The sequence below is a fragment of the Diceros bicornis genome, chromosome 16 (assembly GCF_020826845.1).
Source record: "Diceros bicornis minor isolate mBicDic1 chromosome 16, mDicBic1.mat.cur, whole genome shotgun sequence".
In the NCBI taxonomy this organism is placed as follows: domain Eukaryota; kingdom Metazoa; phylum Chordata; class Mammalia; order Perissodactyla; family Rhinocerotidae; genus Diceros; species Diceros bicornis.
Genome location: NC_080755.1, coordinates 35,530,640 through 35,548,766, shown reverse-complemented (window position 1 = coordinate 35,548,766; position 18,127 = coordinate 35,530,640). Strand labels below are relative to the sequence as shown.

General features: G+C 36.6%; 1 protein-coding gene across 3 annotated transcripts in view; it reads right to left on the bottom strand.

The window, feature by feature from the left end:
• The window catches only part of PIK3C3 (phosphatidylinositol 3-kinase catalytic subunit type 3), a 142,943-nt gene that overhangs the window by 46,870 nt on the left and 77,946 nt on the right, over positions 1–18,127 (bottom strand). For all 3 annotated transcript variants that reach the window (XR_009222447.1, XM_058557028.1, XM_058557029.1), the window contains exons 15-20: positions 17,930–18,046; positions 13,667–13,798; positions 10,087–10,215; positions 9,366–9,435; positions 7,003–7,067; positions 3,893–3,977 (exon numbers count right to left, since the gene is read on the bottom strand). Coding sequence is in view for 2 of the 3 variants with exons in the window: in XM_058557028.1 (XP_058413011.1) it covers positions 3,893–3,977; positions 7,003–7,067; positions 9,366–9,435; positions 10,087–10,215; positions 13,667–13,798; positions 17,930–18,046 (598 nt within the window). In the remaining variant the exon portion in view is untranslated. The remainder of the gene's footprint in view (positions 1–3,892; positions 3,978–7,002; positions 7,068–9,365; positions 9,436–10,086; positions 10,216–13,666; positions 13,799–17,929; positions 18,047–18,127) is intronic.

The window sequence follows — 18,127 nt, the reverse complement described above, 5'->3', positions numbered from 1 at the left end:
GCCTACAAAATATCCTATCTATGCTTCTTTCTTAAAACAAAACAAAAGCAGGATTTATGGGGCAAGACCGTGCCTAGGTGAAAGACTACATTTCCCAGCCTCATTTGCAGGTAGGCATGTCCAATGAAATGTAAACAAATGTAGTTTTGTGATAAGCATTTTTAAAAAGGAGACCAACTGGGCTGGGAGGTGAGCCGTTAAGGTTTTTTCTCCTCCCTGGTTAGACTGCAAACACAATGACTGCAGATACAGGAGTGATTTGGGACCAAAAGAATCACAGAGACCTTGGTGACCCTAATATCCTTAAGAAGCTAAAACAACAAGAGCAATGGCTTACATCTGGGCTTCTTACAAAAAAGGAACTAATTCTTATGTGGGTAAGCCACTCTAGCTAGATTATGTTAACTGCAGCTGAACGCAATTGCTAACACATTTAGCGGTCCACTGGGGGACTCAAGGGTCGTTTACATAAAGGGTGAGCAAATACAGTTTGATGGCCAAACCCGGTCCCCCTCTGTTTTTATATTTTATAAATAAAGTTTATTGGAACACAGCCACACCCATTCATTTACATATTTACAGAGTAGATTAGAGGATCTTTAGGGAAACTGAAGTTATTCTTTAACTACAACGGAAAGACTATACCTGTCCGAGATAATCTTGTCAAAAGGCTGCTGTTTATTAGTATTTTGACCCCATGTGAGATGCACAACATCCTGAAATTGGTTTTATAAAACAACTTTGATTTAAAGTAAAATACAGGGCCAGCCCCATGGCTTAGCGGTTAAGTGCTCGTGCTCCCCTACTGGCGGCCCGGGTTTGGATCCTGGGTGCGCACCGACGCACCGCTTCTCCGGCCATGCTGAGGCCGCGTCCCACATACAGTAACTAGAAGGATGTGCAGCTATGACATACAACTATCTACTGGGGCTTCAGGGGGAAAAATAAATAAATGAAGTTTAAAAAAAAATAAATAAAATAAAGTAAAATACAGAGAAATATAGACAACTAAACGATACTACTTCCCTTTACTTAGTAAAGACGTGTGTGTGAGAAAAATCAGTGTTCTCCTATTTACTTGCATGATATAGACTTGACACTTTGCATAACCTGGAAAAAATGTCACCATAACTATTATCGCTTTCTTCTTACACGCTGCCAAAAACCTAAAACATTACTTTCTGAAATGAAAGTTATACACACATCTATATGATAATGTCCAACAATCAGATTCTAGTACAAAGTAGCAACTTATTAAGCATTGAATCCTCTAATGAAAAATTCAAGCTATGGCTTTCAGCCTCCAACATTACCTGGAATGCTACCAACCTCACTGAAACCCAAAAGATAATGTTGTAACATAGTAAAATAAATAGAAAACAGAAGGCTATTCAAATAAGATGAAGAGAAGGCTTGCCATCAAATCAGTTATGAGGGAATGATTAAATGTATTAATGTTGGGAAAAAAGAGGAACAAGATCTAATTTGAATTTAACTGTCCAATAGGTATAATTTAAATGGCTATTTTTTTTACATGAAAAAGCCACTCATATTTTCATCAGCTCTTGGGGAAAAAAATGGAACATTATAGAAAAGGCACAACACTATTACCTTTAGCATATATCCATAATACTCTTCCAGTAATTTTACTAAGTGAGCAGGGTTTTCAAATTTTAGTCAACATTTATAGGGTGTGTGTGTGTGTATGTATATTTCAAGTAGAAAAAGTTAACATTCCTTTATTAAATAGATTTATGATATAAAAAAGTTTACAGTAATTATCTGAAAGTTAAGTAAAAAGACACAAGATAAGTATTTGAGGTCATGCAAAATATGTCATGTAATAAGATACTGAGAACTAGGTGTGGTGGATTAAAGATGGCCACACATTCTTTAACATTCAAGGTAGGAATGTTAGGCTTTTCATTCAAGGTGGGAACTATATCCTCTCTTCTTGAATCCAGGCAGGCTCTGTGACTGCTTTGATCAACGCAATATGACAGAACTGACAAACTACCAGCTTTCCAGTCCAGGCCTTCAAAAACCAACAGTTCTACTTCCTGCATCTTAAAATACTTCCTCCTGGAACCCAGCTCTGAGAAGCCCAAGCCACAGAGAGGCCATGCATAGGTGACTTGATCGACAAGCCTTGATGAAAGACAGTATAAACTACCAGTCATGTGAGTGGTCTATATTAGATGTCCAGCCTAGTCCAGTCTTTAGATGATTTGTAATTTTTTCACATCATAAAAAACACAGACTTGAAGGTCTGAAAAAACAGGACAGAAGAAAAAAGGAGGAAAGGTAGGAAAGCAAAGAGGGAGGGAGAGGGGGGAGGGGAGAAGGAGAGAGAAATACAGAGTGGGAGAGCAAGCAGCAGTAAGAGAAGGGAAACATTTTCTCTGGAATGTTTCAATCAACGTTTTTTGTCTTTAAATTTAAATACACTGTATGTGATCATTTTTATGGGCAAACACAGTTACGTATATAACACATGTTATTTTCCTCCAGTAAAATAAGAATTAAAACCATAAAGGATTCTAATACATATACATTTTATTTCCATGTTTTTAAAGTTCCTAAGAATATTACATTTTCTTTATACTTCTCAGCCAAAAAGATATCAGCAAGTATAAATTTGGGAATAAATTATGGGTTCTAAAATAATCTAGAACACTATCTCACAGGAGCATTGTGAAAAACAAAGAAAAAGGTATGTATAAGAAAGCAATTTATAAACCATAAGATGATATGAAAGTTTAAATACAATTGTTATATGTCTAGAAAGCCCTCTACTTGCTTCCCCCAGCTTTGATTACTTAGGTACAGGTATAAATATAGATATAAACATAAATAAATATAATATTTATATAAAACAGGAATAACATATTACATACCAGAAATCATTCAGGGCTCAGTTCTAGTGTCAACTCCTATAATTAACTTTCAATTAAACAATGCAGTTATTAAAAAAAAATCTTTTTAAGAAAATAAAAAATAATCCTCTAGAATATAAACTTCATGAGGACTGGCATAAATGGTTGAAATATATGAATTAATCCTTATGGCATGCTGCTACTTACTTATTTCCAGGAAGGGACCATAAGAATTAATCTAAAATACCATGAGGGGAACCCTCGTAACACAACACTGTTATCCTAGCTCTTGAGATTTATCGAAAACATAATTATTGCTGACTGAGACTTTGCCCACAGTCTACTTAATTGCAGTTACTCAAACAGAGGGAAAATCTAGGGGAGAATTATCAGCTTCCAAGAAGAGATAACTTGTAGTTATAAAATAGTTAAGTGATTGCAAAGATACATCTATTAAAGACTAAATAGATTTATACCTCATTACTACTATTATGTCAAAACATTCGTGACTTCTTTTATCAACACTTTATATCTTTTAATCTTCTCATAGAGCATTTAAGTCTGCTATGGTCCGAATGTTTGTGTCCCCCCCAAAATCCACATGTTGGAATCCTAATACTAATGTGTTGATATTAGGAGGTGAGATCTTTGGGAAGTGCTTAGGTCACGAGGATGGAGCTCTCATGAATTGGACTAGTGCTCTTATAAAAGAGAGCCCACAGAGCTCCCTAGCCTTTTCTATCACATGAAGATACAACAAGCAGTCTTTGACCCAAAGAAGGCCCTCACGTGACCACGCTGGTACCCTGATCTCAGATTCCAGCCTCCAGAACAGTAAGAAATAAATTTCTGTTGTTTATAAGCTACCCAGTGTCTGGTATTTTGTTATAGCAGCCTGAATGGACTAAGACAAAGTCTTAACATGTTCTAAATGTGTATGAATATGGCATTATCAGGACAGCCTGCATTCCTTTATTCAAACATATTGATGGGAAGTAATAGCTTGAAAAACTTACCACAGCTTTTAACATAAGTGTCCATAACCTCAGCACTGATCCCATTTGGCCCATTCTCACTTGGTGCGTATTTTCTAAAAAAGTTCTGAAAAGATATTACTTACATGTTTACAAATTCAATACAATCCTTAGGCATTTCAATATTGTAAATAATGACCAACAGGGGTCTGGTCTAAAAACTTAGTCAATAATTATAAAATGTGGATTTTAGGAAGCATACTCTTCAGGAATCAGTCTTAGTACTATGCTTACAGACTGCTAAGACAAAACATACGCTACTTCTGTACCATGGGGAAAACATAAATAAAATAAAATAAATTTACTGCTATATTTCTATACTTAATATATCACTTTGTTTCATCTTTCTCCTGAAAGTGAACATGAGGGATTTTTTGGTATCATACATTCCCCTGAAAATGAACAAGAGTTTTTAAAATCACCTTTTAAGTATAGCTACTGAAATGCTGTTACCATTAACAAGTTCAACGGAACTACATCCAAAATTTGTAAATAATTATCATGCAAGTGCTAAGAAGTCTCAGAATTCAGAAATTGATAGAGAGATGAAGATAAGAAAAATGCGAACTGAACAAAAGAATTATAGGGGCACAACAAATACACTAGAGTGTCCAAAGAGTCTGGAAACAATGGGGGAAAACGTGTAGTTATTTTTTTTTCCGATTACCAACTGGACCTATTCCCTTACATTTAGTTGTTACAGAAAAACACACAGAGTATATTATTTGAAAAAGCAACTAACATACTGTTAAAAAAAAATAAGTTTATCCTACATTTTTAACTTTTATGAACACCCTGTAAGTTTGACAAAGGATCTATATCTATACATATATCTAATATAATATATCTATACAATATAAATATAAAAAATATATCTAAATAATATATCTAAAAAATATCTATATACAAATAACTCCTATAAATCAACAAGAAAAAGATAAACAACCCAATGGGATGGGCAAAGTATGTTGCTTCCTCTTTTTTTGCTTGAAGAAGATTAGTCCTGAGCTAACATCTGTGCCAATCTTCCTCTATTTTGTATATGGGTTGCTGCCACAGCATGGCTGATGAGTGGTGTAGGTCCATGCCCGGGATCCAAATCCATGAACCTGGGCTGCTGAAGCGGAGTGCACTGAACCTTAACCACTGTGCCATGGGGCCAGCCCCAACTATACATATATTTTTAAATGCTCAACCTTGAGGGTAATCACGGAAATGCAAACTAAAGCCACAATAAAATACCAAAATTTAGAAGTCTGACAATACCAAGATTAGGCAAAGATGTGTAGCAGTAAGAAACACAAGAGGTGAAACTATTTTGGAAAACAATTTTTAACTACTATCTACTAAAGTTGAAGATGAGAATAACCTATGACCCAGCTAACTATTTATACAAATTGACATGGAACCAAGAATCAATATACAAACTATCATTGTTTTTATTTTACAAAAATCATAATTGCAGAGTAACATAATAATTGATAACTTTATTAAACAATTACTTCAGTTAGGACCTATGTTAAAGCTCTACATACATTTCATGTTATCGTCAGAACAATCCTAGAGCTAGGTACTGTTAATTATTACACAAATAATACAGATACAAAAACTGAGGCTTGAAGGGTATTTTAGGGGGTCCCCAAGGCCTCAGGCTGCTTTAATTTGTTTGATGGAGTCAGACTCAACATACAGTTGTACCACAATTAAGGTTTATTACAGCAAAAGAATACAAGACAGGATCATCATGGGAAAAATACACTGGCAACGTATGGAGAAATCCATGCAGAAGCCTCCTTGCTCTCTTCTGTGAGGGGATACACCAAGCATACTTACTACTTTTCTTCAACAGTGGAAAAAAAAAAAAAGGAGTGATGTGGTGCAAGGTTTCTGTCCAGGGAAGCCCATTAGTGACTCAGCACCCAAGGCTTTTATTGGGGGCTGGTCTTATAGGTACTCTCTCTCTAGCAATTATCAAAATTCTAAAAGGAAAGCAGGTTATTCGCTATAAATCACATTATTTGTGCAGTATTGGCACAGTGAAACACCCTTATCAGTTAGAAAAACATTGAAAGCCAAGTTCCCAGAAAGCAGCCAAAGGCTAACCTATAAGCAGGCCTTTCTCAAGACAGTAGCCTCAGGCCTGCTAGATTAACTCTTTTCTGCACCAAGGGTTAAGCAGTGACTCAACGTTGTTACAAAGCTAGGAAGCTGCATAGCCAGACTTCAACCCCAGGCAGGCTGGTGTTCTGAGCCTCAGCTTTTAACCACTGCACAGGACTGCACCCCAAACCTAAGACCAGAATAACGACTTGCTTTGCCAAGAAATCAGAGTGATGCTTGCCTGCAAATCTAAATTCCATACTGAATTACTGGGACACTCTAAACTGGGAAAGACAAAAACACACTGTAGCAAATATCCTCTATCAAGCCCCTTCTCTGCATTATCTTTCATCTCAGGCATATCAATTTTTCTGTGTGAATTACATACATTTTTCTTATATAGGGAAAAAGAAAAATTATATCTAAGAGGTAACAAAAATAAACCATTAAGATGCAATAAGAACTAATCTGTGTATTTAAAATGTCAAAAAATTCCAAAGATTTACATGGCTTAGTCCCAGGAACTACTCACTTTTCCTTTTATTAAAGGAGAGCAATAAGGTTGAGGGGGGAGGAAAGGAGTATCAAAAAAATAACTGTGCAAAACATGTATGAGCGAGAATATCACTGTAGCACTTTTCTGAATAACAACAAAAACTGGAAATAATCAAAATGTTCATTAATGGTCAAATATATTATAATGCTTTCATACTTTGGTATATAACCATAAAATTTAACAAATTTTTAATTTTTTCACCAATTAATTCCTGATCTATTACGTGCTAGGCACTGTTTAAGGAATTGAGCATCTATATATACTAACATGGAGGAATTTCCAGCTATTAGCACTGTTTACTTCTGAGGAAAGGAATAAAACTTGAAGGAAGAAGGGTGAGAAAAGGAGACTTTCATTTTTAATTCTATATACTTTTTATAACAATATATAAGAATATATTCATGAACTGTATAAATCTTTAAAATAGATACTGTACCTGAATGCTTCCTTCTGTATCAAGAACTTCAGCAACAGGAACTGACTGAATAAACTGCATGAAGCCTACACAGAAATATATGCATTGCATTAAGCATAGCTATTGTTTTTTTTTTTTTTTTTTTTTTTTGTGTGTGTGTGCATGAGGAAGATCAGCCCTGAGCTAACATCCATGCTAATCCTCCTCTTTTTGCTGAGGAAGACCAGCTCTGAGCTAACATCTATTGCCAACCCCCCTCCTCTTTTTTCCCCAAAGCCCTAGTAGATAGTTGTATGTCATAGTTGCACATCCTTCTAGTTGCTGTATGTGGGACGCGGCCTCAGCATGGCCGGAGAAGTGGTGCGTTGGTGCGTGCCTGGGATCCGAACCCGGGCCGCCAGTAGCGGAGCGTGTACACTTAACTGCTAAGCCACGGGCCGGCCCATAGCTATTGTTATGTCAACTTAAAAGCAAATTCACCTGTTATTTTATCCTCAAAACGAGTTTATTTGGGAATAGCCAAAAGAATTGCAATTCGGGATGTGCAAGCTATGGTAAACCATAGGCAAATCCAGAAAACAAAAGAAGGGAGCTGCTTTTATGGAGAAAAAGGGGAAATAGGGAAAGGCTATTCTAAATGAAGTTGAGCAGTGGGGTGGGGGCAGCGGCACAGTTCAGGGTGGCAACGGCTTCTCATTGGGTGAGCTGCAGCGTTTCTCATTGGCTGGGCTGTTGCCAGGTGGGGAAAGAAATCTTCCTTCAGTAGTAAAGTAGTTTTACTTCCAGTCCAAGATGCAAGCCTATGCCTATGTCTCTTCCTGGTTGGTGTGATTGACAATGTACGATAGGGCATGAGAACTCCCCCTACAGGCCTTCCTGACTCCAATTTACTTAAGGTTTCTTTTTATTAATTTCCACATTTGGTTAAGCAATAAAAATAAAGGTTCTGCTACGAATAACCTTCATTTACAAATGTATACACTAGATACTTGAACAACTTAAAGAGGTCTGTAAACACTATATTAAGTTTATACTGGCATTTATGTCATAGGAACAAGGAAACTTTTTAAAAAATTAAGCTGATTTAGTCTGCATGTTTCTCTAGGCCAATTACTATTACTGTACACAAAGAATACAAAGTAATAGACTAAGCTTCTTAAACTGGGCATAAAAATTTCTTTTTTCTGTAGTTTTATAGCATATATCAATTAAAAATATTCCAAATTTAAAATCACTTTAAGTAATCTGAAATTGTTTTTCTACTATGTAGCAAGAACTTTGCCAGGTAAAAAATAGAGCCTTGACCCTGCCATCATAGATCGTGCAAGCCTACAAGTTGTATTGGGATAAATACTACAAATGAAAGGGTACTCTGAAAGGAAATTGTGTAGGGAGACCTAAATTACAAGAGATCAGAGGGCATCTGACATTTGAGCCATGTTTTGAAGGATAATGAAAGTTAATAGGTAAAGTTGTGGAAGGAAGGATGTTAAAGACAATGATCACAGCATATGAGACGGCCTTAAGGCTTGAAAGAGCACTTGAGAAATTGGAAGGTGGCTGGTGCGGCTAACGCCTAGGAAACAAGGCAGAGAGGGGCAAAAGAGAGGCTTGAGAGACAGGTGCAGAAGGGATGTCACACCATGCTGGAACTTGTAAACTAAGCTAAGGCTTTTGTCTTTGTCCCAAGAGCAAATAAAAGCTAGTAAATCAGGTACGCAGGATAGTCAAAGAGCATATTTGCACTTTTAACAAGATCATTCTGAAAGGAAAATGAGAAGAGGAATTAAACCATCAAAAAGATTTGGGAGTGGCCAGGGGAAGGGTAGGAAACCTAAAAGAGATACTTTTGTTTCTCCAACATAGCTAAGGGTAAGAAGCTCTAAAAGTAACAAGACTGTGGAATTCACAATAGGCATTAGGCAAGCATTTCTAGGGAATCTTCCACCAAACTTCCAGAGGTTACTCAATCTCAAAAAGACTTAGATGCTACAGATCTACATAAAAAATTAATTAATAAGGCAACGTCATTTGTCGAGTGGCTTTTATAAACAGAGCACAGCACAAAGCCACTCTGGTCATAGTAACTTTCAAATGATGATTAAGGACACAGATCACCATGTAAGAAACTACTGTGAATTATAACCAGTTTTGAATGCAAAAAAATACATCACAAAGGTGTTAATTTTTCTTCCAAATATGCTGTTTAATGATTTGACGAGGAAGGAATGGAGGGAGGGAGTGAGGGAGGCAGGCTGGCCCAATCGGTCTTCAGCGCCTCAAATGAGTTCAGTCTCTAACATTCTCAACACCTTTCGATTAGAAAAGGAAAAGTATACTCATTGGACATTGAAATAAACAATCATGGTATAAAATAAACTTACCATGTTTTGTACTAGTGGCTAATACTTTATAGGGTGTCAACTTCAAATCCAGATTTTCTTTCCGTAGCAGCTTTTGATCAAAAGATAAAATATATTAACCAAATGTAAACATTGTTATGAAACAATTTTGCAGGCAAGTACTATAGCAGTTTAATATAAGAGATTTAGGAGGTTAAACCTAAATTAGGTTTAACTAAATTAATTAACTTTCATCATCAAAATAAATTTATTAAGCACTTACTTGATGGTATGCCAAATTTTTTATCTTATTCTAAATCACTGTCAGTAGTTTTCAATGAATAGTAGGGTTCTTCCTACTCATTTATGCAGTTTTTTCTTGTCATAAAGTATTACAGAACTCAGAAAAAAGAAAATGAGAGCAAATATGATCCTTTAAAACCCAGGGACAGGAATGAGATTTTAAAAACAAGAAGATCTAGTTGACTAAGAGGAAGGAAATTATTAAATCCAACATGGAGAGATCTTGACTGGGAAAAAAGTTTTTATACAAAGGAACACATGCAGTTTCATTTTATACTCATCACAAGAGCCATTCTGTACAACAGCAGCCAAATTTGTTCAAGGTCAAGTGGAGATTGCTGAGCTTTCTAGATTGTACTTGAATGTTACAAACACTTCCATGTCCATACCTAGCATATGCATTAAACCATAGTTTTCTAAAATGAAATAATGTTCCCCACTGACATAAGGTTATAGGCACCTTGTCCATGAGTGAAATGATTTGAAGAATAAGTTGATCTTGGCGTAAATCGTCTCCATGCTTAAATATAACTGGATATTTGCCTCCATCTTCTGTCTTAAAGAACAACTGTGCAGGCATAAGAGCACTCTGGAAATAAAAAATATAGTTTTCAAATTTGGATGTAAATTAATGCATGAAGATTTACAATAGAGAGAAGGAAATGCTGACATGTAAGGTAAACAAACAGATAAACAGGACCGAAACAAACAAGATGGGTTGGCAGCAAGATGCATTCGGCTACCTGGGAGAGAACAGTGAGCTGGCTAATAGTCAGAAGACTACATGGTATAAAGAGCACAGCTCTGGAGTCAGCATGGGTATGAATCCAAGCTCTGCCAGATACGTGCTGAATGATCCTGCGCATATTCTTTAACCTGTTTCCTCACCTGTAAAATGAAGATAACACCTCCTCTGCAGAGTTGCTAAAGCAATCAGAAATTGTAGAGGTCAAGAGTCTGGCACCATGCCTGATAACAGAGCAGACATTCTACATATGCGCACCACCATTATTTTATTATTGGAGGCATACTGGAGCAAAAGAGGTGAAACAGTGCAGCAGAAAAATGCACCAGATAAAAGTCAAGAGCCCTGGTTACCAACGGCAGGTATATGACTAGTCGTGCAGCTCTGAGACTCAAATTCCTCTTTTATAAAAGGAAGGGAGATCTCAAATATCTGTATCTTTTATTCTGGAATAACTATATGTTTTCCCCAGAATCTTTAACTAGATGAAATCTTGGATTTAGTTTAGATAAATGTTTTTTTTTTTTTTATAATTTTATTTATTTATTTTTTTCCTCCAAAGCCCCAGTAGATAGTTGTATGTCATAGTTGCACGTCCTTCTAGTTGCTGTACGTGGGACACGGCCTCAGCATGGCTGGAGAAGCAGTGCGTTGGTACGCGCCCGGGATCCGAACCCGGGCCGCCAGCAGTGGAGCGTGCTTACTTAACCGCTAAGCCATGGGGCCGGCCCTAGGTAAATGTTTAAATCAACAAAAAATGAAATTAAATTCTCTTCAGAAACAAAACCTCACATGGAGTAGCACACTGAGACGACTACTTTGGGGATAAAAGGTCAGAAAACTGTCCTGTGAGAGACGCTCTATTGGTCTTGATGACTGAGAAGAAATTATACAAGATGGAAATGTGGAGAAATTTATAATAATCTAAATAAAAGAAATGAGTCTGACAAATAAAGAAAACAAATGATGATAATCTTAATTTACAAAGGCCATGAGAAATAATGGAACAAAAAGTATCACACAGACGGATGAACAGACATGTGACAAAGCAAACGCAGAAAAACGTTAACAGAATCAAAGTGGTAGGAAAACAGTAGTTTACTGTAAAATTCTTTCAACTTTGTTGTATATTTGAAAATGATCCTATAAAATGTTGGGGAAAAAGGCATCAAAAATTCTTCAAAGAATACATGTTTAGAACTTATAACCTCTAGTGGACTGCAACTCTGAACTGTATCTTAAATTTGGACTATCCTTTTATCACCCCAGGCAAAAATACACTTTATCAATTATCTTGTGCTCTAGTTCACAAAAGCTCAAGAGGAATACTGGAAGTGATTTTCCTAAAGATAAATGATAGGCAAGAGGATCTTTGTTGTAATTTCCCTTTTCCGATTCAGATCTGATTCTGAAATTTAGATTCTATCTGAAATCTAAAGCAAGCAGATGACAACCACAGGGCAACTGGCACTATTCCCAGTACCTTAACGGGCTCACTCTCCATGAAGATCTAGCTTCAGCTATTCAGCTAAGGTCTACAAAATACTGTTTAAAAATACCAAAAACTGGTTCCATAATCTTTTTAGTTCTAAGAAGTTCATAAAAGGACAAGAATCCATGGATTCTCTTGCAAGAAATTTCAAGGGATATTTCCCAAGCAGAAATTTCAGCGTGTGGGCAACCATATGGTAACTATACCAAGTGTATAATCCATCACTTTCATTGGACTCTCAAAGGCATTCATGACACAAAAATGATTAAGAATTACTATGGTAGAGTTATGTAGTAAATGTCCTAAACTCCAGTCCTAAACTGAGTTGGAGTTTAATCCTAAACTCCAACTCAGAAATTTTAAGAATGTCCAAATACTTAAGGGCTGGAAGAAAAAAATCAGGACTGGATATTAGGATCAAATGAGATGTCTCATGATATTTTATTGACCATCTACTTTGTGTATATAAGACACAATTATAAAATTATATAATTAAGGAAAAAAATGGGTCCAGAATCCACCTAACAATAGTATAAGATATACATTCTTATACCTCACTCTTACAACTCCTGCTCTATCTCTTAGATATTCTTTTTCATCCTGTTAGAAAAAAGTGATAAAACTATCTTTTTGATTCACTGCTCTTGATTAGTCCTTAGGGAATGAGAGTATTAGAAGCTGGTCTTATTTGGGAGTTCCAGCCCAAGGGAACATCAGTTGTTACACGTATACCATCTTGGGCGTAGCTCTTTATATTTCAGCCTCCAGTGGACTGTAAGCACGAACTAAGAAATATTTGCACATTTTATCTCCTGTATCAGTACTTTTCAAATTGCAGGTTATAATCCATTAATGAGTTTTAAAACCAATTAAATAGGTAGCAAGCAACATTTAAAAATTAATGCAACAGAATAGTTTTTAAAAGAATGGAAACTATCAGAGTCCATAACACGCAGTAAGTTTAAGTACTGCTTTATGAAACTTATGTTTCAGTTGTGTAAGCTGGGCTGCCATACGTTGCCTTTAATCATACCCTTAAAAAATCTGAACTATTTCTTCCTATAATCACATCTCTTTTTATATACCTAAGCTGTTGTTCTATGAGTCCTTTCTTATCTGATGCAAAGTAATATCCCAATGCAACTTATGACCTCCACCCTGGAATCACAAAACCTAAAACACAGTGACCTTTCATTATGATGCCGGGCAGATAATGATGGTTCAACAAGTAGTGATGCTCAGTCCTTTGGCCCAATTACAGAAGGCAGCAGCCACCAGCCATTTCTATCTATCCAAGAGGTGGCCAAAAGAAAGCCTGGCATGCTATTAAGGAATAAAAGAATTACTACTTGAAAATATGAGAAAAAATTTAAGTCATAAGAACAGATAGCAGATTGAGAAATGTTAAAAAGGTTAACTAGGACTCATACCTAACCATGTGAACTTATGAACTGAATATAAAATATAAGTTTGCAATTTAACTTTGTTAAAAAGAAAGCTTACTTGGAAAAAAGCAGGTGTGGCTCTGATTAATAAATAGTTTAAAGAATTAAAGATTAAAAAACAACCCAGAGATATAAAAATATTTTACACATTTCATATAAAAATGCCTATTGGTAATACAAGAAGATCTTATATCAAAACATACTGATAAGTAAAAAGTACCTTTTTATCCAGTATTTACTAAATCAAATAAAGTTATAGATATTACTTGCAATGTAATAGTTTTCGAAGGTAGCGTCTCTGTTCTAGCTTTAAAGAATTAGGTTCAAATCATATACATTAAAGACCCATCACAATTACCTTAAATAATGTGGCTGTTTCTGGGATTATTCCTCTAATTTTCACCTGGGGTTCTAAAGGCAATGGGATAAGTTCCACATCTGCCAAGTTCATCTTTTCATTATCACCAAGCAATGCCTGTAGTCTTTCATTCTGGGAGAACAAGTTAGAAAGAATTAGGTTAAAATGGAAAAGTGGTTTATAAAATACACGGTAAAGACGTAAAGACTGATTCTGTTAACTTTCAAATATTTGCAAAGCACCATAAAGGAATATGCAAAGTAACATAAAGGAGATAGTATATGTGAGAGACCAGCACTTACACTCCACCTGACAATAGCAGCAGAACAATTTAAAGGAGCAATCTCTTGACTATGAAAAGCTGGACTTGCTCAAGGTTAGGGAATACATTTCCCTTGCTGCAGCTGAGAATTGGAAATATTCTCAAGCTGGACTTTAAGACTCAATTTCTGTTTTCAAAGCATTTGTAAAGCCACAAAAAGAAATTATAATTTCATTCGAAGCATAATTTTTCATGACCAAATACTAAGTGAGAATTGCATTATGCTGCTCCACGGTATGTTTTGGGTTTAAAAAGTAAACTCAATTCACTTGGAGGAACTTGGACCCTACCTTTTACTGTTCATTGACTCTGTCTGATCAAACTTTTCCTCAGATATCAACATTTTTTTTCCTACAGCTGACATACATACTGCATTTCGCCACAACTTCAGAAACTGAGAAATTCAAGTCATGGTGAAAAGCTTCGTCATTTAGCAGCATCTACAGTGGGCCAAGGCCTTCTACTAAATTTCAAAAGAACAATCTATTCCCTCTGAAAGCTGTGAAAGTTTTGCAGTCATTAAACAGGTGAGCTTGTTCTTAAAGGGAGAAAACTTGACTTGCCAATCTCAGCAGCACAAAGCCCTTCAACTGTAACGCTGCTGAGAAGAAGTATGCATCAAAGGAGAGAACTCTGGAATCAACGAGATGAAAGTTCAAAAAAATAATATGTTTCAAGGACCACAAAGATATCAAATTAAATTCTTTACTTTCAGTAATACTCCAAATCTCCTTCTGAATGATGAAAAGTTCAAGTTAAGGTCAACTGAAAACCAGTATGAATTTCTACACGTCCCTTACAAAAATCAGTAAATCTACTCCCTAACCGAATGTATGATCAGATATACTAGTATGAAGTAATGTCAAGTAATTTGAATTTCAAGTTATCCTATCACAATAAATTTCTAGTTGATGTTCTAATAAGTAATAAAATAAACAGAAAGCAGATAATAAGAGAAGGGTGAGAAATCGAGCCACTTCTCACCATCTCCACCACTGTAAGCCCAGGGGCCAAAGCCACCATCATTTCTTATCTTGATTCTTGCAATAATCATTTCTCATCTTGATTCTTGCAATAGCTTCCTGACTGCCCCTCTTCTTCAACCTTTGCCTCTTATAGTCCTATCAAAAACAACGAGAGTGCTGCTGCTAAAATGAAAGTCATGTAACTCTTCCATTCAAAACCTCCATTAGCTTCCACTCTTACTCACTGTTTAAATCAAAGTCCTTATAATGGCTTACAAGGATATACTCCAACTGTTTCCTTATTATCTCTGTCCCCATCTCCTACTACTTTCCGCCATACTCCTTCTGCTCCCAATACACTGGGCTTCTTCCTATTTCTCAAACATGTCACACATGCTCACACACCAGGGCCCTCGTACTTGCTGTTCCTCTGGCTGGAAGTCTTCTCTAGATATTCACATGATTTGCTCCCTCATCTGCTTCAGGTCTCTGTCCAAATGTCAACTTCACAGTGAGGCTTTCCCTGACCATTCTATTGAGAAGTGAAACACTGCCTTACTACTCGAACCCAGCCCTTCCTATTCCCTATTCCTGTTGTTGAAGGAAGCCATCAAGAGGATGTGACCACCAGTTGACCAGAGAACTGGACGTGGGCAATCGGAGGCTCCTCACCCCTTCCCCTGTACTTGCAATGTATGCTCTCCCCACCATTGCCACAGCAGGAGCTGGTTTCAAAGAAGCAGCCTTGAGAGAGCAATGTATTGTTGAGACCATTTGGATGGTATACGTGACTGAACCGAGTTATGGCCTCTACATAAACTTTTAAGATTTGGTGGATGGGTGCAGAGATCTGCTTGTCTCGTGACCACCCAAGACAAGCCTCCTAAGTACATTCCCGTGATTATTAAAACTGCCACCTACCAATCTGGAGTGGCCTGCCTCTCCGGTCTCTCCTTCCCCTCCAAGTGTGGGGGCCAGTTTGTGAACCAACATCCCTTTCCTGCTTTATTTTTCTCCAGAGTACACAACACTATATCTAGTATACCATACACTTTACTTATTCATTTTGTTTACTTTCTCCTCCAACAGGAATATAAGCTTCACAAGGGTAGGAATTTTCATATTCATTGTTGTATTCGCAGAACCTAGAAAAGTTCTTGGCACACAATAGGCATGCAATACATTTTTAAAGAACAAATAAATGAATAATATGACCTAAAGAATCACAAAATGAAAAGAGACTCAACATGCAAAATGAAAGCTTTACTTTTTTAAAAATGTCGATGAAAAACACATTTTTATTAGAACTCAAATATCTAAACTCAGAGATCTCTTCTAAGAGAATTTTTCCTAAACTAGAGGTCGACATGAGAAAGAAGATAGCAACAATATTATCATTTGGTTTAATCATCTGACATGTAACTCACTGATTACCTTGCCACCTACCTAACACTGTGTACTCACCAATGTCTCTCCCAACTTCCTTATGGGGGCTGGAAAAGTGCTACATACAATTTTAAATAATTAGCAGTAGTCATTTCATTACTACTAGTAGTAAGACAAATAACGATAGAAGAGAGCCATCTTGGCATTTCTCCATGGTGCCGGGCCTTGTTTCTAGTAAATCTATGTAAATAACATCATTTGTCTTTTACCATATCATAAAAAATTGTCTAAAAAGATTTTTAGCCAATGTTGAGACTATATTTGGGATTGTCTGACTTAAAATATATGCTCTATGGCAAAAACAAAATTTATCTTGGGGGGGGCTCTAAGTGCTGCTTCAGATAGATAGTCATTCTCCAGAAGAGCTAAAGCTGAGGTGTAGCCAGAGGCTCATGTGTGGTGAATAGAAGAGCATGTCACGTAAAAAGAAACTGCCCTTTAAATATATGCCCCAAACTGACAGTCACAGGAACACACACTCCCTCTGCTAGTGGGCATTTGGGATCACACTGCTTCTCACACAGGCCCCTCTGGGGAGATGGGCTCCACGAGGAATGGCACTAGGGATTTAGTTATTTAACCACGGTTTGTGATTCTTCTCAACAACAGAGAAAGCTCCAACTCAATAAAAATATGTTTCCCTTCAGCCTATTTTCTCCTCCCTAACCTTGCAAATATCATTCCTTGCACACATCTCTGCTAGCAGTTCTCTTTAGACTGATCCCCTGCCTCTGAACTCCTGAATCCATTTTTCACCGTCTCCTCTCTCCACTTTCCTCTCCCAAGTTTGTAGAACAACAGTCAAATGTGTTGTGCTGTTTTACAAATGTCGCTAAGAACGATCTGCCTATGATGGGATTAGGTAAAGAGAAGATAGCAAGTAAATCCTTCATATCCTTTAGGCTATGGATCAGGAAAAATGACATGAAGAACAGATAGGTACTCATCTGTTCTCATCAAGCAGAGGCCTCACTGTTGAGAGAAAGGTCAATGTACTAGTCATTAGAACAGATACAAAGCCAGTGTTGTTACTAAACTTGTTCTGCAACCTTGGACAAGTCACTCTAGACCTTTATTTTCTCATAAGAATTCTAGTCCAAATGATCTCTAGCGGTCCTTTCCATGTCAAATAGACTATATTCTAGGATGCTAAGATTCTAAAATAGGAGTCAATAAAGCATTATAGATAAAAATATGGACCCAGAATGCCTGGGTACCATTCCCAATCCCAACACTTACTAGCTGAGGACACTGGACAAATTCCTTAACCTTCTATCCCTACTTTTCCTTACAATTGGTATAATAATAGGACCTAACTTATAGGGTTATTATGAAGATTAAATCACTATACGTAAACTCAAAAAACAGGATCTCGCACATAATCAGTACTTTTAAGTGTTCTTATTACTATAATTACATGATAAGAATTTCATAAAATATATCAGCCCAAAGAGACAGTACTAAAACTCAGTATCTTATGATAGCAAGGCATTATTAGTCATAAACAGAAAGCAAAGCACATAGGTTTACCTTTTTCTTGCGATTTCCGCTTTCACGCTGCACTGCCTTCATTAGATGTACCAGCCGATCTACAAATGTCTGTTGGGCAGCCAGCAAAGAACGCATAACTCTGACAGACTTATCACCCTGAAGGGATTCAAGGAAAGGAAAATTAGTTCTATGTAGCATAATGATCAGGGTTTCTTTAATAGCATGGGTGATCTTTAT